The sequence below is a fragment of the Hyperolius riggenbachi genome, chromosome 1 (genome assembly GCF_040937935.1).
Source record: "Hyperolius riggenbachi isolate aHypRig1 chromosome 1, aHypRig1.pri, whole genome shotgun sequence".
In the NCBI taxonomy this organism is placed as follows: Eukaryota; Metazoa; Chordata; class Amphibia; order Anura; family Hyperoliidae; genus Hyperolius; species Hyperolius riggenbachi.
The window spans coordinates 488,241,735-488,264,123 of record NC_090646.1 but is presented as its reverse complement, the minus strand read 5'-3'; the positions used below and the strand labels follow the sequence as shown (position 1 = coordinate 488,264,123).

At 42.3% G+C, this 22,389-nt stretch overlaps 1 protein-coding gene across 3 annotated transcripts in view; it reads right to left on the bottom strand.

Annotated features, from left to right (window-relative positions):
- Positions 1-18,006, bottom strand: part of DCAF11 (DDB1 and CUL4 associated factor 11) — a 66,985-nt gene extending 48,979 nt beyond the window's left edge. Inside the window, exons 1-2 of one of the 3 annotated variants that reach the window (XM_068242454.1) lie at positions 17,926-18,006; positions 2,785-2,947 (exon numbers count right to left, since the gene is read on the bottom strand). In XM_068242454.1, the coding sequence (XP_068098555.1) occupies positions 2,785-2,936 (152 nt within the window). In that variant the 5' untranslated portion in view covers positions 2,937-2,947; positions 17,926-18,006. Of the gene's footprint in view, positions 1-2,784; positions 2,948-17,925 lie in introns of those variants that run through there. The other 2 variants (XM_068242459.1, XM_068242464.1) reach the window with 2 other exon arrangements.
- Positions 18,007-22,389: the final 4,383 nt, after the last annotated feature.

Genomic DNA, 22,389 nt, shown 5'->3' with positions numbered 1-22,389 from the left:
TGAATTTATGTATTAGCAATTTCACAAGATTTGACAGATCACTAGAGACCTATTCTTCAGCTCCCAGTTTTGCTAATTTTATTTCTTTTAAACAGTTTTTATTACATTGTTATGCTTTAGGACAGGGGTAGGGAACTTATGGCTCGGGAGCCAGAAGTGGTTCTTTTGATGGCTACATCCGGCTCACATACAAATCAGTAGGGGTTGATTCATTAAGCTACACTGCTCAAGCAGCGCAAGTAAAATTTTTCAAAGTAGGCACGCTATTGCTGTAACACACTACTAAAACTCACGCTACTCAAAAATGAATGGCTGCTCAAATTGTCCCACTCTGGGCCCTGTCAGGTCTAGTGATTTTGTAGGACGAGATCCCTGCACTTTGATTGGCCCAATAGGCTGCCTGTCATTTGACAGGCAGCCTATTGGGCCAAAGTGTGAAGATCTCGTCCTACAAAGTGAATCAACTCCCAAGTCAGCTAGCTAATTGTACAAGCTGTTAGTCGGTATTTCTCCTGCCAGTCTCTCTGGGAAATTGCTGATGTCTGACACTTCCTTCCGCTGCCCGGCAGATCAACTGTATACACATCACCACCATGGCAACAGGGACGTGAGCCCTACTGTCCCAGATTGAAACATATTGTATGGCTCTAGCGGAATTACATTTTAAAATATGTGGCGTTTATGGCTCTCTCAGCCAAAAAGGTTACTGACCCCTGCTTTAGAACCTCAAATGCATTCCTTAAATATTTAATCATGTCCAAAGCAGATGTATTTATCCATAGTGTTTGTTCATACAATCAGAGGCGGGACAAGGTCCTTCAGCACCCAAGGCTGAGACACCAAAGTGCGCCCCCCCATCCCTCCCACCCCAGCCGTCACACACTGATTGCTATTAGACTAATAGGTGCCCCAGGGCCCCCAAACTCCCCAACAGCTTAGTCTCTAGTTATCTGGCTTGCAGTCACTGTCATGTATCCCCTTTTCTTATTTCTTTCTGCTTCAAACACAATTGGGAATGACAGCTGAATGAATTGTGCGCCCCCTCCTACCCTGCGCCCTGAGGCTGGAGCCTCTTCAGCCTCTGCCTCGGCCCGGCCCTGCATACAATACCCATTAAGAATCATTTAAAATTCTGGTCATGCCCTTTAGTTTGTTATCTTAGTCTATAGGGCTTACGAAATCCCTGAGATGTTTACATTTAGTTATTTTAAAATTCATAGATTTAGCTCTTGCTGAAAATTCTAGGTCCAGTGAGACCATACTGTGCCATATTGTGACTGCTATTCTCCAAATGTTCCCGAACTTGTACAACTGATAGAATATGCACTGTATTTGAAATGGCCAATTTGAGCAGAGCATTTCACCTAGTTTGGCTCTGCTATTATTTAAATCAAGTAATTGTCTTTAGTGTGTCTAGAGCAGGTAGCTTCAATAAAGTGGATAATGTTTAAATAATTAAAATCAACCATAACTACAATAAATTTTTTTGTTTTCAGCTTTTTAATCTGCTTTAGTAAGTGCACATCTTCACTGTCATTTGTATATGGTATCATAACACACTCCAGTAGCTACTGCTCACCCTTACTTCCACCATGAATATTTCCACACCTTCACAGTTTTCAGCCATGTCTTCATTCGTCACGGGTGATAAAGAAGTTTTCGCAAACAGACACAGTTCTTTACCTTTGCTGTCTGATTTGTCTACTGTCTACAGTGGCTGGATCGTGTACTGGCTAAGGGCACGACCTTTGACATGGGAGACCAGGGTTTGAATCCTGGCTAGGGTCAGTACCTATTCAGTAAGGAGTTCAAGGCAAGACTCCCTATCACTGCAGGGTGGCCTCTTGAGCGCGTCCCAGTGGCTGCAGCTCTGGAGAGCTTTGAGTCTGACAGGAGAAAAGCGCTATACAAATGTTCGGATTATTATTATTAAACACACTGTACCCCTCCAAATTTACGATCCAATCATGGGTATAATCTAACCATGGCCTTTATTCAATTCATCTTTTCTCCTAAGTTTTCAGGTAGATGATATTTTTACATCTTATCAATAAAATGCTCCACGCAAACAAGAAAATACTCAGTATTTTTTCACCTACTTTTTGTTACTTTTTCAATTGCAGAGAGCTGAAAAGTTACTTTAAACAGGAGATGAAAAATGATCTTCTATGAGAAAAGTTTGGAGAAACGGGGAATTGAATAAGGGCCCATGTCTCTGTTATTCCCACAATGTCATAGTGCTTATCTCTGATTGTTACCAATTTAAATACCTTATATACTCGTGTATATGCCTAATTTTACATAAAAAAATGTGCTGAAAAGTTACCCCCTTGGCTTATATGCGAGTCAGTGGAGCAGAACAGATGGTGGAGCAGGTTTTGTTACTGGCAGAGGAGCGTAAGGATCTTGCACTAGTGATCCTGCTCTTGCCAGCTGGCTCCCTACTGTGTCCGTGCCCCGCATTCCCTGCAACATGGTGTGCAGATTTTTTACACAATAGGGTAAAAAACAAGTACAAGATGAAACAGAAGATTACTATAGGAAAGGAATGAATTTGCCTGAAATGTCTCATGTTAGCAGAAGTAATGGAAAATTGCAATGTTAAGTGCTGCTGGGAATAACACATATAGCAAGGCTTGGACAAGTAAATGTGAGGGTGCTGCAATACATTGTCAGATAGGACAGTATCCAGCAAATAGACTTGCCAGTAAGGAAACCTAGGCCAGAGTGTGTGGATGCTGAGGATGACATCTGAAGTGCAAGGTGTGTGGGGTGTATTGTTACCTGCGCAGAAGATACGCCAGTACCTGCGCCAGGTCAACGTTCTCCTCATCATCATCATCATGGGTGCCACGAGATCTGGAACTGTTGTGGGACTCGTCTGGTGAATCCCCCGAGTTTCCTCTTTCAGCACTGCTGCTACTGCGCGTTCCCATTCTCCATTCCCCTGCACAGCACACATTAGTATGTATACAGCAAGACACATATTACACATTTCCCAAATCCCAGCATCGGCACTATACAAGCTGTATAAAATCTTGCATCCAACTACATAGTGTAATAGTCAACCTAGATAACGTACAGCATTCATACTATATACCGGTATGCATTTCACCCTCAGGCTATACAGCTGGTAAGATTGCAGAAAGGTCGTTTGACAGCAACATGTGCGAGAAGCAATAAGCATTGCTGTATTGGAGGAAAACAAGAGGGGGACTACCTGTGCTTTCCTAGTGGTTCTGGATCACCATGAGCTATCTTGGTACTCTGCACTACTACAAGGTAAACAAGCTGAAATAACAATTCCCATTAATCCCTGGAATGTGTAGCATTGAACCAAAGTGATTGCTGGTTCTCCTGAAAAAGTGGAATTGAAGTGTAGAGGTAACAGAATGCATGGTTTCTGCTATTTATTAACACAGCAAGACATATGGAAACAGCTTCTCTATGACAAACAGGACCTGATTTACTAAGGTTCTCCTGGACTGGTGATCACCGAAGAACATGGGATATTCTGCAAACCTGAAAGCTCTTAAAAATGATCTGTTCATTAGATGAAAATGTCCAGCCTTTGTGTGGACTGACAACAACCAAGGTTACTGCAGGGTTAACGTATTAGCCATTGTGATTCCCCAGTTTTGTGTATGTACACATAGTGAGGCCTGGCACCCACCAGGAGCTTACCTAGACAATCTGTTTATAGTATTCAAAATCTGTTGGCTGTCATGCTATATAAAAGGAGGTAAAATTAGCCAATCATTGCCCAATCAAAATTGGATGTGCATACCAGGCTTAAAGGACAACTGTAATGAGATGTATATGGAGGTTGCTTTATTTATCTCCTTTAAACAACACCAGTTGCCTGGCAGTCCTGCTGTTCTATTTGGCTGCAGCAGTGTCTGAATCACACCAGAAACAAACATGCAGTCAATCTTGTCAGATCTGACAATGATGTCAGAAACACCTGATCTGCTGCATGCTTGTTCAGGGTCTATGGCGAAAAGTATTAGAGGCAGAGGATCAGCAAGACAGCCAGGCAATTAGTATTGTTTAAAAGGAAATAAATAATTCTCATTACAGTTGTCCTTTAAAGAAGAAGGGAAAAAAAAAACCGCCTCTAGGAGGTACTAGGAGGTACTAGGAGGGGGGGGGGGAGACTCATTACGATTCAGAGGCTTCCCCCTCCCAAGATAAGTAACTCCTAGGGGCGGTTTATTTTTTTGTCGCAGATCCTATTTAACTGCCCCATCCACTGATTCACAAATACAGCCCGAGGGCTATGACCAAGGTAAAAGCTCCAACATTAGAGCACACAATAGCAATTGTTTTACTGAATCAATATCAAACCAAGAAATAAATGAGAATTGGCTCTTTGGTGCATGGAAAAGATTGAAATAATACTTTATTAATGTTAATCACATATATCCAAAAATACCCAAATACAATAACCCCTGAAATTCTAAAAAAAAAAACATAAAACCCATGATAACTCTCCTCAAGCCACTCCAACACCAATGGAGCTGCAGTCCCCAATATGTCAGATAAAGAGTCCTGTTCCGTATACTAGATGATGAAAGGCAAAAAATATATAAAAATATATATATGAAGTGTAAGTGGTACCACTGATTGATATTGGTTGTTAGTATTGTTGCAACAGCCAGATGATGCAGTTCATGGCAAGCGTGTGAAGAAGCCAGATAAGCTTATAGCAGCAGATAGCACGTAAATGAAAGCACAGCAAGCAGATGAACTTCCTAGAACATGTGAACATCAAATGAAAACTGATCCATTAAATGGTAGTGTCAACCATAAACACAATGACTTGAAACAAGCTGGTGGCATGAAGGCAGGCTGGCGACATGGAAAGCACACGTGAATTGCAAAGTCTCCCAATCGCAGGGCATAGGCTGCTTGTGAATAAAGCTATTTCAACAGTGAAAGCACATGAAAAGGATGGAAAGACAGTCCCCCAATCGCAGGGCATGTGCAGCTTATCAGAGGCAATCTTGATGTATAAAGCATGGATGCCATATATTTACCAGTCCCTTATGAAAAATCCCAGCGAAGGTGCAGATGCGTCCTCAATGATGTATACGCCATAAATGCCACATATATTTGCCAAACTCTTGATGCATCATCCAGGCAGGAATACAAGTACAGGCTCAGGAGTGGTGTAGAGGAGAGAAAGCACTGTCAGGAAAGCCTGACATGTTTCGCCGCAACTAGTGGCCTTTTCAAAGGCAGACCGCGATGGTGTATGTTGAGACGCCATAATGGCGTCCATAAGTACCAAATGCGGCTGCGCAGCCCCACCCACCTCCCACTGCCCGTCACCACCACACGCCCACCTAGCAAACATGTGGGCGTGTGGGCGGCAAACATCCGGAGCGCAAATGCGCTCCACCAACGGCCAAAACCGGAAGCGCCAGCCGGCGCCAAACGGAGGACGTCAGAGGAGGTACCGCCCAATGGGGAAGACGGAGAGGGGAGCCAGGAACGAGCGCGGACAGCACAGCCGCACCAAACATACAAAAACCCTAACGAACCCAAACATCATAAATAAATAAATCTTACAAATGTGCAATATCAACACCCGTCCCCAAACAGCGGACCGCACACAAACGGGGACAGAATGTTGAGCTCAAAATAAAAATAAATAATATAAATCTCAACCTACAGCGCGGAAATTCGCGCTAACTTGGACACACCAAAACATGTCCACGAGCGCGAATGCCCGAACACAACACTAAACCAATATGTATACATATAGGAGGTAGAGAAAAACCAAACTCATATAATAATATAACAACTGCGTGAGTGTAGTCAAAAACACCCCCCAGTATATAAAAATGGCCAAATTACAAAAAATAGCTACAGCCAAAAAAGGAAAAGGAGGAAAAAGTGGAACAGGAGAGGGTCAGAGGGCCTAAACCGCCAAGACCCTTGCAGATGGATAGCTAAGAATGTCCACAGGATGGGGGGGGAGAGGAAAAGGGGAAAAGGAGAGGGGGGAAGGGGAGAGAAAAAATGAGAAAAGGAAGGGAAAGAAAAGTGGTGAAGGGAGAGAAAAAGAAGGGGACAAAAAAGGAAGGAACCGGGAGGGGTAAAAATGAGGATAAAAGGGGGAACAGGAAGTGAGGAAAGGAAGGAGGAAAGAGTGGAGAGGGTAGGGAAACAGAGAGGAAATGACCAACTAAGCTATATCGAATATTATATAGCCATCTGCAGAAGTTATTTGGGTAAAAACACCCGGTAGTTGATGCTGTCATTCAACCCTTTTGATTCAGTGGCATTCAAGTTGAAAATCCAACGGGATTCCAGCTGTAAAAGGGCTCTATCAGTGTCACCACCTCTGGGATGCGCATGGATCCTGTCCAAACCTACAAATCTTATAAAGCTAGGATCTCCTCTATGTTCCAAATGCACATGTCTGGAGATTGGAGATTTGAAATTGCAGTTTGCAATGTCACCCACATGATTCTCAATCCTTTCTTTAAAAGCTCTTGATGTTTTACCAATGTAAAAACATCCACATCTGCAATACAGTAGATAAATGACACCCACGGTATTGCAGTTAACAAAATGTTGTAGTTTCCATTGTTGCCCATTGGGTAACATTACAAACTTGCCAATTTGAAGATACCGACAAAAAATGCACCCCCCACAGCTATATGTACCTGTGACTGTACAATGTCTCTGAGGACCATTTTTGCCCCAGAAATGACTCGATGTTACAAAATTTCGCAGCGTTTTGCTGCGTTTATAAGTTACCTGAGGGGAAGGTGACACAAATTCCCTTACAGCTTTATCATTTGTCAATACATCCAATGTCGACGGAGTATCTTGTCAACCTCTGTTTTGATCATTAAACCGAGTAATTAAACGTGTGGTACTACTACTAGAGGTATCTTTACTCTTTTTAGTCAAAAGTGCTGTACGATCTGCCATTTTTGCACGTTTATAGGCCCTTTTCAGCCAGCGATCCTTATAACCTCTCTCTCTAAAACAAGAACGTAATAATTTTGCTTCCTTTTCAAAGGTAATATCGTCGCTACAGTTGCGCCGTGCCCTCAAATATTGACCCGTGGGGATACCGCGAATCGTATGAGTGGGATGTGCACTGTTGGCATGAAGATTTGCATTAGATGCAGTGGGTTTGCGATACAAATTGGTTGACAAGAACCCATCGACTCCAGCACTAATCATAAGGTCAAGAAATGCTATGGAATGATCATTACATTCCATTGTAAATTTTAAATTCCAACTATTTCGATTAAGTGTGGTGACAAATTCACACAGCAATTCTTTCCCCTCCCGGTTCCTTCCTTTTTTGTCCCCTTCTTTTTCTCTCCCTTCACCACTTTTCTTTCCCTTCCTTTTCTCATGTTTTCTCTCCCCTTCCCCCCTCTTCTTTTCCCCTTTTCCTCTCCCCCCCTCCTGTGGACATTCTTAGCTATCCATCTGCAAGGGTCTTGGCGGTTTAGGCCCTCTGACCCTCTCCTGTTCCACTTTTTCCTCCTTTTCCTTTTTTGGCTGTAGCTATTTTTTGTAATTTGGCCATTTTTATATACTGGGGGGTGTTTTTGACTACACTCACGCAGTTGTTATATTATTATACGAGTTTGGTTTTTCTCTACCTCCTATATGTATACATATTGGTTTAGTGTTGTGTTCGGGCATTCGCACTCGTGGACATGTTTTGGTGTGTCCAAGTTAGCGCGAATTTCCGCGCTGTAGCTTGAGATTTATATTATTTATTTTTATTTTGAGCTCAACATTCTGTCCCCGTTTGTGTGCGGTCCGCTGTTTGGGGACGGGTGTTGATATTGCACATTTGTAAGATTTATTTATTTATTTATGATGTTTGGGTTCGTTAGGGTTTTTGTATGTTTGGTGCGGCTGTGCTGTCAGCGCTCGTTCCTGGCTCCCCTCTCCGTCTTCCCCATTGGGCAGTACCTCCTCTGACGTCCGCCGTTTGGCGCCGGCTGGCGCTTCCGGTTTTGGCCGTTGGTGGAGCACATTTGCGCTCCGGATGTTTGCCACCCACATGTTTGCTAGGTGGGCTTCTGGTGGTGACGGGCAGTGGGAGGTGGGCGGGGCTGCGCAGCCGCATTTGGTACTTATGGACGCCATTATGGCGTCTCAACATACACCATCGCTGTCTGCCTTTGAAAAGGCCACTAGTTGCGGCGAAACATGTCAGGCTTTCCTGACAGTGCTTTCTCTCCTCTACACCACTCCTGAGCCTGTACTTGTATTCCTGCCTGGATGATGCATCAAGAGTTTGACAAATATACAGTGGAGGAAATAATTATTTGACCCCTCACTGATTTTGTAAGTTTGTCCAATGACAAAGAAATTAAAAGTCTCAGAACAGTATCATTTCAATGGTAGGTTTATTTTAACAGTGGCAGATAGCACATCAAAAGGAAAATCGAAAAAATAACCTTAAATAAAAGATAGCAACTGATTTGCATTACATTGAGTGAAATAAGTTTTTGAACCCTCTAACAATAAAAGACTTAATACTTAGTGGAAAAACCCTTGTTTGCAAGCACAGAGGTCAAACGTTTCTTGTAATTGATGACCAAGTTTGCACACATTTTAGGAGGAATGTTGGTCCACTCCTCTTTGCAGATCAACTCTAAATCCCTAAGGTTTCGAGGCTGTCTCTGTGCAACTCTGAGCTTGAGCTCCCTCCATAGGTTTTCTATTGGATTAAGGTCCGGAGACTGACTAGGCCACTCCATGACCTTAATGTGCTTCTTCTTGAGCCACTCCTTTGTTGCCTTTGCTGTATGTTTTGGGTCATTGTCGTGCTGGAACACCCATCCACGACCCATTTTCAATTTCCTGGCAGATGGAAGGAGGTTGTCGTTCAGGATTTCACGATACATGGCTCCGTCCATTTTCCCGTTAATGCGATTAAGTTGTCCTGTGCCCTTAGCTGAAAAACACCCCCAAAGCAAAATGTTTCCACCCCCATGCTTGACGGTGGGGACGGTGTTTTGGGGGTCATAGGCAGCATTTTTCTTCCTCCAAACACAGCGAGTTGAGTTAATGCCAAAGAGCTCTATTTTGGTCTCATCAGACCACAGCACCTTCTCCCAGTCACTCACAGAATCATTCAGGTGTTCATTGGCAAACTTCAGACGGGCCTGCACATGTGCCTTCTTGAGCAGGGGGACCTTGCGAGCCCTGCAGGATTTTAATCCATTGCGGTGTAATGTGTTTCCAATGGTTTTCTTGGTGACTGTGGTCCCTGCTAATTTGAGGTCATTCACTAACTCCTCCCGTGTAGTTCTAGGATGCTTTTTTTACCTTTCTCAGAACCATTGACACCCCACGAGGTGAGATCTTGCGTGGAGCCCCAGAGCGAGGTCGATTGATGGTCATTTTGTGCTCCTTCCATTTTCGAACAATCGCACCAACAGTTGTCACCTTCTCTCCCAGCTTCTTGCTAATGGTTTTGTAGCCCATTCCAGCCTTGTGCACGTCTACAATTTTGTCTCTGACATCCTTGGACAGCTCTTTGGTCTTTCCCATGTTGGAGAGTTTGGAGTCTGCTTGATTGATTGATTCTGTGGACAGGTGTCTTTTATACAGGGGACTAGTTAAGAAAGGTGTCCTTAATGAGGGTGACTAATTGAGTAGAAGTGTCTAACCACTCTGTGGGAGCCAGAACTCTTAATGGTTGGTAGGGGTTCAAAAACTTATTTCACTCAATGAAATGCAAATCAGTTGCTATCTATTATTTAAGGTTATTTTTTCAATTTTCCTTTTGATGTGCTATCTGCCACTGTTAAAATAAACCTACCATTGAAATGATACTGTTCTGAGACTTTTCATTTCTTTGTCATTGGACAAACTTACAAAATCAGTGAGGGGTCAAATAATTATTTCCTCCACTGTATGTGGCATTTATGGCGTATACATCATTGAGGACGCATCTGCACCTTCGCTGGGATTTTTCATAAGGGACTGGTAAATATATGGCATCCATGCTTTATACATCAAGATTGCCTCTGATAAGCTGCACATGCCCTGCAATTGGGGGACTGTCTTTCCATCCTTTTCATGTGCTTCCACTGTTGAAATAGCTTTATTCACAAGCAGCCTATGCCCTGCGATTGGGAGACTTTGCAATTCACATGTGTGCTTTCCATGTCGCCAGCCTGCCTTCATGCCACCAGCTTGTTTCAAGTCATTGTGTTTATGGTTGACACTACCATTTAATGGATCAGTTTTCATTTGATGTTCACATGTTCTAGGAAGTTCATCTGCTTGCTGTGCTTTCATTTACGTGCTATCTGCTGCTATAAGCTTATCTGGCTTCTTCACACGCTTGCCATGAACTGCATCATCTGGCTGTTGCAACAATACTAACAACCAATATCAATCAGTGTTACCACTTACACTTCATATATATATATATATATATATATATATATATATATATATATATATATATATATATATATATATATATATATATATATATATATATATATATATATTCATATATTTTTTGCCTTTCATCATCCAGTATACGGAACAGGACTCTTTATCTGACATATTGGGGACTGCAGCCCCATTGGTGTTGTAGTGGCTTGAGGAGAGTTATCATGGGTTTTATGTTTTTTTTTTTAGAATTTCAGGGGTTATTGTATTTGGGTATTTTTGGATATATGTGATTAACATTAATAAAGTATTATTTCAATCTTTTCCATGCACCAAAGAGCCAATTATTATTTATTTCTTGGTTTGATATTTATTCATGTTGGCATGTGCATGGGAAGGATATATATTTTTAGTAATTTGTGGCTTTTTGTCATATAAGTTTAGGGGTTAGTCATTTCCTAAGTTGACGCTGCCCTTTAGTTTTGAGGCATTTTTTCACTGTTTTACTGAATCCAGGCCAGGTTAGCCGTGCCATTTAAGGCCTGTACAAAGTCTGGAATGATTGTTAGTGATCACTTTAGGGGATAGTTTTAATAGTGACTGCTGTACAGATTTCCTAGTCAGCTGCAGTGAAATAGGGAGAAGTTGTTCATATCAATCATTGAGGCCGGTTTTACATTTCTTTCTTGCGTTGTGGTGGGGATGCGATGCTCCTCCCACATCCCACCGCAACGCAAAAAACAACAAACATATGATGCTGTGGCAGGGTCTGCCCGACAGGCGCACAGCGCTGCCCCCTGCTAACTGATGTACTCCCTGCTGGGCAGCAAGTACGTCACTGGGATTCCTGTTGGTCCAAAATGCATGCCGCAACGCACCACGCTCCCGTCTACAAAATTCCTAAGTCGCCCATTGACTCCAATGATTATTGCCGTGGAAGTCATATGGTAACACACTGCTGACTTTGCGTCAGCTCAGTGGCGATTTGGAAACTTCCGGTGCAAAGCAATGCTGTGTGCTAGGCCCCATTGACTTGCATTGCTTTTGCGTTACCCTACAGTAAAACAGGGTAACACCCAACGCACACTTGCAAAGCAAATGTAAAAGAGGCCTAAATGATTCCACACAGAGGATTTCTAGGCAATGTGGAAAACTCCTGAACTGACACTAGAATGTTTACCATATCGGTTGTGAAATCATCTGTACCTCACTAATTAACTATAGGTTCACTGATATTAACCCTGGAAGAACTTTCATAAACCCGGTCAAGAGTCTTTGCAGAGAAAAAAAATTCTATTTTTTGCATTTTTCTTAATTTTTTGACAGATTCTAATCAAGTAAAATAAGATATTCAACCATTTATTGCAATAACTAGGAAATACTTATATTTCTTATCCCAAAGTTATTTTGTAAATGTATGCGATTATCAAACATTTAAAGCGGTATAAAATCTGACATAATATTCAATAAAAAAATGTTTTCCTACTTTTTATATCCCATACGTTTATCAGATTTGCTTTTGTGCATAAGTATTATTATTCATTTAGAATTACAAGTTCCCAAAGTACAATTGTTTTGCTCTGAGAGCTGACATTGCATTTTATTCATAACTGGTGTATTTATATTGTAATGTCCCAGAAATGCTTTCTGAGTATCTGTCTGTGTTCTGGAGTGTCTGAATTGCCAGAGACTGTTTACATTCCTCACTTGATACAATTACGTAAACACAAGACAATGTTATCTCCAGTTTGGGATGCATCCAGCTTTCACTGCAGGGAGCTTGTAAGTCCTGTGTTTAACTAGTTGAATGCTGTTCTAGTAAAAAAAAAAATGGTGGTAGTATATAATATGCTGTAAATAATCTTTTAGAGCAAAGAATAAATGCTGGGTTTCATACCACTATAAAATGTATAGCTTTTTGACATTGACATAGGAATATGTACCTAGTATTTACTTCACCATAACTTGTATGTTTTCTCCCTTATTCCCAGGTGCTTAGATAGAATGCACACAGTTGCAGGGTGATATATAAGTCTCCTAAGTGACCTTTGTGATTATATGAGGACAGTTGCTGACAGCAACCCTCCAGTATGCATCTTATAACCATGTACTAACTGCTATGCAATGCCATTGGTCATTTTACTTCACAGTGACCCAAAGCTATTATGTATTTTTGTATATCTACAACAGATTGTAAGGCAGTTAAAAAAGGAACGGTCACAAAAATCTTAAGATTTTAAACACATCCAAATAAGAAGTACATTTCTCCCAGAGTAAAATGAGCCAAACATTAATTTTCTCCTATGTTCCTGTCACTTACAATGAGAAGTAGAAATCTGTCATTACCAACAGATTTTGGACTAGCCCATATTCTCATAGGGGGGTTCTCAGAGTTTGCTTTATTTTTAAAAGCACTTAGTGAATGGCAGTTGCTCCATCCAACTGCCAAAATAGTGTACAGCAAGCAGGGAGGCTGGCCAGCGTCTTTGTATAAATCTTTTTCAGGGATTGTCTTTATAAAGACTAAAGGCCACACTGAGAATCCCTTATGGAGAGATAGACTAACTCAAAACCTGGCAGCAATGTCAGATTTCTACATCCTACTGTGACAACAACATAGGAGAGAAGTAATTTATGGCTCATTTTATTCTGGGAGAAATGCATTTCTTATTTGTATGTGTTTTAAATTTTATGATTTTCGCAAAAGTTTCTCTTTAATGATTGTTCAATGTACTATGTGGCCCGGTGCACACCAAAAACCGCTAGCAGATCCGCAAAATGCTAGCAGATTTTGAAACGCTTTTATTTATTTTTCTGTAGCGTTTCACCTAGCATTTTGTGGTTTTGGGAAGCGTTTTTGGTGTAGTAGATTTCATATATTGTTACAGTAAAGCTGTTACTGAACAGCTTCTGTAACAAAAACGCCTGCAAAACCGCTCTGAACTGCTGTTTTTCAGAGCGGTTTGCGTTTTTCCCTATACTTTACATTGGAGGCAGAAACGCCTCCGCAATCCAAAATCTGCAGGAGCCCGGGAGTATGCGTTTCTGCAAAACGCCTCCCGCTCTGGTGTGCACCGCCCCATTGAAATACATTACCCTAGTGTTTCCACATCCGCAATCGGATCTGAAATCGCGACTGAACAGCTCTGGTGTGCACTAGGCCTGTGAAACACTATGGAAATGTCAACGCTCTATCAAGGTTTAATAAAATTCATACTCTTTGAGACTTTTTGTTATTATTTCCACAGTATAAAATACTACAAGATCTCACATACCAGAAAATGCCAGAAAAATGTTACTGTTCGGTACACTTAAAAATGAATTTTAGTTTTAATTAGTGTGATAACGCAGTTATCTCTTTTGGACATTTTTTGCAAGTGTGACAGAGCTAGCAATACATAATCACCTCGTGACAGCCAGTTAGTCAATAAGCTTGTTAACATCTAATGCGGAACCCGCATGCAGGGGAAAAAACCTGCAGAATAATATAGCCCGCAACATTAGATTTCTGTCAGCTGATGCCGCACGTTGAAACAACTGTCCATGGAAACACGCAGCAATAATGATGGTTGGACGGGAGGCAATTGGCATGTCTGTGCAGTGATTGTTCTCAAACTGCTGCCCTAAAACAATCTTCTTTTCAGACCAAATGATAAGAAGACCACTTACGGTGTAATGTATTACAGTAAAATCCCCTTTACTGTAGACTTCAAGGGACCTGGCCAAGCAGTTCACTATATCAGAAGTTTACTATATCAAAATCTATCATACATTTTCTATTCATACAAGTGCATGAATGGGACCTGAGGACTGAGTTTACACATGCAGAGGCTTACTATAATGAGAATCAAAGTTATACATTTAATTTAAACCTCATGTATACATTTAATGTGGATGTATATATTCAATTTAAACCTCACTAACTTGAGCTAGAATCGGAATTACGTACATGGGTAAGTAACTCATCCGCTCACGGGTAAATCAGAATTATTGTTAAACTCTGCCCACCCATTGTCAAAAGCACGTGGTTGTTTTTGCCCTAAGGCCCCGTTCACATCTGAGCGTTTTGCCGGCGATTTTGGCAAAACACTCAAGTGCTATCGCTTTTTAAAGCGCTAGTGCCATAATACCCTATGGGCCCGTTCTCACTTGGGCGATTTGCATTAATCGCCGGCGATTAACGCAAATCGCCAAACGCAAATTTGTATTTTGCACCATTTTCAGGCGATTTCCCGGCGATCGCGTTTAGTGCTATAGAAGCGACAATCGCGAAAAAAATCGGCAAGTGTGAATGGCGAATTTTTTTCATGTTAATCACCAGAGCAAAACGCTAGCAAAAGCGCTAGCGTTTTGCAAGTGTGAATGGGGCCTAAGTGTTTCTGAAGCCCTGTGACCACCTGTAGGTGTCTACCAAGTTGAAGGTGGACAAAGGCAACACAGCTGGGGGTGGTCACAGAGCTTAGGAAATACTTTAGACAAAAACACGGTAGTTTTGCAGATGGGGGTGGAGTTTAGCAACTATACCAATTTACCGGTAAACAAATTAGTTAATTACCCATGCAATCGCCGATTCTAGCTCAAAGTGAACCCGAGATAAGAGTCATATGGAGGTTGCCATATTTATTTTCTTTTAAGCAATACCAGTTGCCTGGCAGTTCTGCTGATTCTCTGCCTCTCATACTTTTAGCCATACCCCCTGAACAAGCATGCAGCAGATTAGGTGTTTCTGACATTATTGTCAGATCTGACAAGTTTATTCAGACACTACTGCAGCCAAATAGATCAGCAGGGCTGCCAGGCAACTGGTATTGTTTAAAAGGAAGTAAATATGGTAGCCTTAATATACCTCTCACCTTGGGTTCACTTTAAGTTAGCACGAGGTTTAAATTAAATGTATAATACATTATACCCTAGGAAGTCTTTAAAACCTTATCATGTTGGTCTATCATCAGTTGGTGGGCAGTGGTCTGACACTTGCGACAGGTTATGAATGTATTGTGCTGGTACTTAAACGTTATTGTTTTTTACAGGAAGTCAGTAACCCAAGTGCAAGCTCTAACAGACTTTGTGTACATACCTAATTCACAGATTATTATTTAAAAATATTCATGCAGAAAAAGTTGAAAAAAAACGATTTTATTTTTTTGCAAAATAAAAAGTAAATACTTGATCCACCAATTCAGAAATTTTCATCAATTGTTCACATCCATTCAGCCTGAGCAACTTGGCCCTTTAGTCACACAGGTACAAAATGGAAGAATGGGGGCTCTGTAGAAATGATCATTGTGAATTTTCCAAGTTTGTTGAAAATAGGATGCAACATGAAACTATGTTTTTGGTATCTGCAACAAATTTGTAACAAAAGAAAAAAAATACATATCTCACTGATTGTCTTGTTCTGTCTGTTGATGTTATGTCACCATACTAACTGAGTGCTCCCGAAGACAGGCGGCTCCATACTGTGCATGCGCGAGACAGCATGTGCACTCATTCGCAGTACGGAGAAGCCCGTCTTCAGGAGCACTCGGCTCCCAAAGCCTCCTGCAGAGGCATAGAGCGGTCTCTGCCTCAGAGTGGGAGACTGCTAATGGGGGAGCCAGCACTGGAACACAGGGACCGAGAGGGGAACGGGTAGGCTCTATAGGACCCAGAGCCTTCCCTCTCCATAGGTAAATATCTGTTTGTTTGAACTCACTTCAGACTCACTTTAATACACATTATAATGCATGCATTACAAAACTTGCACAGTGTGAATCCAGCCTAAAGGTGCCCATCAATTATACAGCCTTCATTATACAATCTTAACACTTCTGTGTTATATGAGGGACTACCTAAAGTATCCATCCAAAGTTTATTCACTCATTACTCTTTTATTACATATATTTGGTAAGATTGTACAATCAAGACTGTATAATTAATTTTCACCTTAAAGGATCAGGGCTCGTTTCCACTAGTGCGGCGTGCGTCTCGTAGACGCACGCCGCCACTGAGCGGGTGGGCGGGATCGCAGGCGATTCCCATCAGCCGTGCCATGCACGGCTATGGGAATCGCAGCCTCCGCCGCGAATTCTGTGGGGGTTTCCGGCCGAATCGCTACTGCAAGCGATTCGGCCGGCGGCGCCGTTATCCCCTATGGCAGAGTTTCCCCGCGCGATTTGCCTGCGGGGAAACTCTGCGGATTCGCGGCCGTTTCCGCGAGAGTGGAAACAGGCCCTCACTAATTAATAAAAATTGTAAAATTTTAAATGCATGTGTAGGCATACATATAGGTACAGACTAACCAGCAAGCTCATGGTGACCCATAACTCATTGGAGAAAAAAGGAACACAGCATAGTTATTTGTGTGCTAGGCACTGTACATACACATGTCTATCTCATCAGGTCACATGTCACTTCGGGTATTCCTTAAATTATATTTTAAAAAAAATGATTGTGGTTAGGGAGCCATACCATGGCTTCAGATCAACTGGGAGGGGAAAGACAGCAAGGAGGGAACTTGTGATTGTTGAGGATAAATCAGCAACTACAAATCGTGCAGGAAATATTTTTATTTTGCAAAAAAAAAAAAGTTTTTTCCAAAAACCCTTTTTTTGCATTTTCAAATATAAACCAGTATTCTATTGAATATCCATAATAACCAAGCTTAAACTAGGGCTATATGAAGCCACAAAGCTCCATGAAGTTTAGAGGAACAGGAAGTGGGGATAAATCTCTCTGATAGGGGGCACAGATTGGAATAAAAAACTGTCCAAAAGTTTATAACCCCTCAAGATCAAGCCTTAAAAAAAAAATAAGTCTAGGAATAGGGCTAACAAATACCAGCTGCTTTGGTCAGGCCTGCGTTAGAGCTGAGGCTCCAACTTCAGTGCTAGTCTAGTTCAGGAGACCCAGCAGGAAACCTCTATAGCACAGAGCATTGTAATTGGCCGAATAGTGTGGGCATAGTTTACAACTTATCTGAAACCTGCACTTCGAAGGGGGTGCAATCCACCCAATCATGCTGGCGGAATTTCACTATGAGTGGTCCCCTAAATTAGACTAGCGCCCACGTTTATTTCAGTAGGCAAGGCGCAGATATTGACAATTCTATCTGATTTTACAATGCTATCTGCCCATGGAAAATCATTGTATATACAAACAAATTACATAAGTGTATTTATCTAAATGTGTACAAAGAGAGGCCCCAGGTGGCATTACCGGAGACAAGCAGCCATGTTGTTTTGTTACACAATACAAACGTAAACATTCCAAAAATCAAAATATACACAGGCTGCAGCTAATAGAGTCAGCTCTGAAGAGTGTAGCTGGACTGTCCTCAGCTCTGGGGACGAGGACACGGGATATTCCCATTCTTTTAGAGCCGACACTCAGGCAGATCTGTCCAATGATAAGACTACTTTGATTAGCACCAGCACATAGCTGGCGGCGGATGCCTCCCCTTCCCCAGTGCTTAGCGTTCCCTGTGCACATATACACCACTATAGGGCAAGACGTCACGACATACACACAGACAGATATACATACAGAAAAAATGTTTACACCGCTTTTGCCGTCTCCCTGCAACTTCCGCTTCCCGGACTCGGCATGTGACTGATCTCTGATTGGCTAACACTTTGCAAAGGGCTCAAGAGCGCCGTCTCTGATTGGGTGCTTGTTATCCCGCCCAGTTGTTTACCACTTAGGTCTTTTGCTTGCGGGGCGCCGTATGCTGCTAAAGTCTCCCTGCAGACAGACACTACATAGGTCCCCATATATCGCTGTAGTAGTCTGAGGAAACTACAAAGCCAAGCATGCACAGACAGGCGGCAGAGCATGCCAGTAGTTCTACAGTAGCTGACTACTTAAGCATTTTTATGTTCAGTTTAGGCGATGCCTAGTCCATATGGGTTTTAACTATCATCTGTATGCAGATGACACCCAAATCTACCTCCACGTCCCTGACATCTCGACCACTACCCATGAACAAGGTGTCCTCCTGCCTATCAGCCATCTCCTCATGGATGTCCGCTAGGTTCCTGAAACTAAATCTAGACAAAACGGAATTTATGATCTTCCCACCCGGCTATCCCTGAACCCCCCAGATGTACATGTCACTGTTAACCACACTACCATTCGCCCTACCTCTCAAGCCCGCTGTCTGGGTGTCACCCTGGACTCCGAACTCTCCTTCACTCCCCACATCCAAAACCTCACAAAGTCCTGCAACTTCCACCTTCGTAACATCTGTAAGATTTGCCCTTTCCTGACCTCTGCCACCACCAAACTCCTCATCCATGCCCTCATAATTTCCCGCCTCGACTACTGTACTGCCCTTCTGTCTGGTCTCCCTATGACCCGAATAGCCCCACTGCAGGGAAGCGGGGAAAAAGGGCGGAGGCAGCTAGTGGACAAAAAGGGCGCCGCCATTCACTCTCATAATAAATAACGTTTAATGGGCGCCGAGCAGGAAAAAAGGGCGCCAGAGATAAATAAAGTTTACAAACGGCGCCCGGAGATTTTTAATGATTTATAACTGTGCTTGTGGTGATTTACGTTTATAAAATGCACCCGTGCCGAATAACTTTTATAAAAATATTAAACATATTTATCTTATTTAACTAATTAAAACATTATTTAAAGTTTTATCCCTTAGGCAGGGGTCACACTTACTGGCTTTCGTACGCGTTTTCTGCACAGAAAAACTGACTTCAACTGAGAACTCATGTTAATCAATGAGCTAGGTCACACTTTAATGCAGATTTCGCATGCAGAAAAAAAACTGACATCTTGCGCAATCTGTCAGTTTTCTCTATAAATTACATTAGCTGTTGTAAGGTAGAGGTCACATTTGTCTTTCAGTTTTCTGAAAAGTGTAGAAACTGAAAGACAAGTGTGACCCCTGCCTTACTGTTTGTAAAACATTATTATTCACAAAATAAAGCAATCAGTACGTAACGTAAATTGCAATATATTTTTTGCAGCCACAATTAGTTAAACATTATTATCCACATAATAAAGCGATCAGTAAGGGGGGTCTTAGGTTTAGGCACCACCAGGGGGGTCTTAGGGTTAGGCACCACCAGGGGGGCCTTAGGTTTAGGCACCACCAGGGGGGTCTTAGGTTTAGGCACCACCAGGGGGGTCTTAGGGTTAGGCATCACCAGGGGGATCTTAGGTTTAGGCACCACCAGGGGGGTCTTAGGTTTAGGCACCACCAGGGGGGTCTTAGGGTTACGCACCACCAGGGGGGTCTTAGGTTTAGGCACCACCAGGGGGGGTCTTAGGTTTAGGCACCACCAGGGGGGTCTTAGGCTTAGGCACCACCAGGGGAGTCTTAGGTTTAGGCACCACCAGGGGAGTCTTAGGCTTAGGCACCACCAGGGGGGTCTTAGGTTTAGGCACCACCAGGGGGGTCTTAGGGTTAGGCACCATCAGGGGGGTCTTAGGTTTAGGCACCACCAGGGGGGTCTTAGGTTTAGGCACCACCAGGGGGGTCTTAGGGTTAGGCACCACCAGGGGGGTCTTAGGTTTAGGCACCACCAGGGGGGTCTAGGGGTTAGGGATAGGTACAGGGAGGGTTCTGTGTGAGAGTAGGCTTAGGTATAGTTTTAGAAAAAATGTAGTAATACTTAATAATGTTTTACAACACTTATTACGAACGTTGTTATATTTATATCATCGTTATAAAGAATATTTTCAGATTTTATTATAAGAACAAACCATAAATGAAGGTTATTCACAATAATAGATAATTATAACAATTAAACATATATTATCGTTTTTTTAATAAACGTAATTATAAGGTTCACTTTTAAAACAGGGAAGATTAACGTTTTCACAATTGCCGATTTCATAAACATTATTTAATGATTTATAATTTTGTAAAACATTATTTGTAAACGAAATATAGCACACTATTTTTATAAACGCTATTAATGATTAATTATTAATTAGCGTTTACACCCCGCGCCCTTTTTGTCCAGGCGCCCTTTTTTGTACGTACGCCCACTGCAGTCCATCATGAATGCGGCAGCCAGAATTATTCACTCCTCCCACACTACAAGAACCAGAAGTTCCCTGAAAAACCGCACCACTCGACTCATGAGTACAAAATTATAACATCTTTATTCAGTACAAATGAACATAAAAACAATTAAGATCAAAAATCAAGGGGCACTCCAAACATTGCACATGATAATACAATGAATATCAATGAACCTCCATAACGTCCTGCAGTAAATCACAATATATCATGTGTTCACACCAATGAGGGGGGAATAAAAAGATGATATGCCCCGGGTACTATTGTCCAGCATTCAAGCTTATAAAGTGCAAATGCATAAGGTGAATAGAGGACCAACATGTCCTGTGTAAACAAATAGGATGGAGGATCAGTATGGAGCCATCCATCAAGGCGTGTCAATATCTGCAATGGTGCAAGTGAAAAGAGTGAAGAAAAAATGTGAAGGAAATAACCCAAAGGAAGAAAAGGTGACAGAGTGTCTGGAAGCTGGAACTTACCGGGGTGCGGAAAAGCAGGATCAGGGAAAGGAGAGCGCCCCCGGAAAAGGCCGTCGCGATTCGCTGCCTGGAATATGCAGCTTCGTCTGGGCAATTTTGTACTCATGAGTCGAGTGGTGCGGTTTTTCAGGGAACTTCTGGTTCTTGTAGTGTTCTAGGTTTATTGTTCCTTTCTGCACACTCCTCGCTTACTGATTTACCTATATTTTATGGTAATGTGGATGGTGCTTGCCCATATGTTTTGTTTCTTATTCACTCCTCCCATCGCTCCACCAGAGCGGCTCCCCTCCGTGAATCCCTCCAATGGCTTCCTATCCAGTCCAGAATCAGATTCAAGATATTGTGTCTGACCTACAAATCTGTCCACAAAACCTGTCCAACCTACATTTCTGATCTTACTCAGAGGTACACACCGAGCCGCTCACTCCATTCCTCCAATGAACTTCGCCTGACCGCCCCCCCCCCCCATCACACAGTCCCATGCACGCCTCCAGGACTTCTCAAGAGCTGCTCCAACACTTTGGAGCTCTCTACCTCCACCCATTAGGGCAGCCCCCTCCTTCAACATCTTCAAGAAGGCCCTCAAAACTCACCTTTTCACTCTGGCCTGCCACCCCTCACAATTGCTTTAAACCCACAACGAAACTCTGGTCCCTACCTTTCGTGTCTCTACCTCTCCTTCTAGATTGTAAGCCTTTGGGCAGGGTCCGCCTCCTTTTGTGTCCTACCTGATCATGCACCTCCATTACTGTGAACCCATGCTATGCACTTGAGTGAACCTAACTTGCCTAATCTCCATGCTCCATCCAGTGACTGACTAAGCATTACCTTATGCTTATACTGTGCTGTGTGATCTGGTTTTCTTGTATTCCTGTATTGTCATATTGCTATTTGTCACCCCTAAATATTGTATGTAACCTAAATTAATGTACAGCGCTGCGTAATATGTTGGCACTTTATAAATACAATAAATAATAATAATGATAATTATGAATTTGGAAGACAGAATTCTTAGTGCAGAAACATTATTGGAAGATCACAATTCTGTGACACATACATTCATCCAGGTATTGGGACTTTTATTAATTCATATTCCACTGGAGCAAGAGGGATATGGAGGCTGCCCTATTTATTTCCTGTTAATTACATAGTTATATAGTTATTTTGGTTGAAAAAAGACATACGTCCATCGAGTTCAACCAGTACAAAGTACAACTCCAGCCCGTCCCCCACATACCCCTGTTGATCCAGAGGAAGGCGAAAAAACCCCCACAAGGCATGGTCCATGGACACAACTGTCCCGCTGATCCTCTGCCATTTAGCCATAGACCCTGAACAAGCATGCAGCATATCTGGTATTTCTGACATTGTCAGATCTGAATAGATCAGTTGCATGCTTGTTTCTGGTGTTATTCTGACACTACTGCAGCGAAGACCAGCAAGGCTGCAAGGCAATTGTTTAAAAGGAGATACTAATGGCAGCCTCCA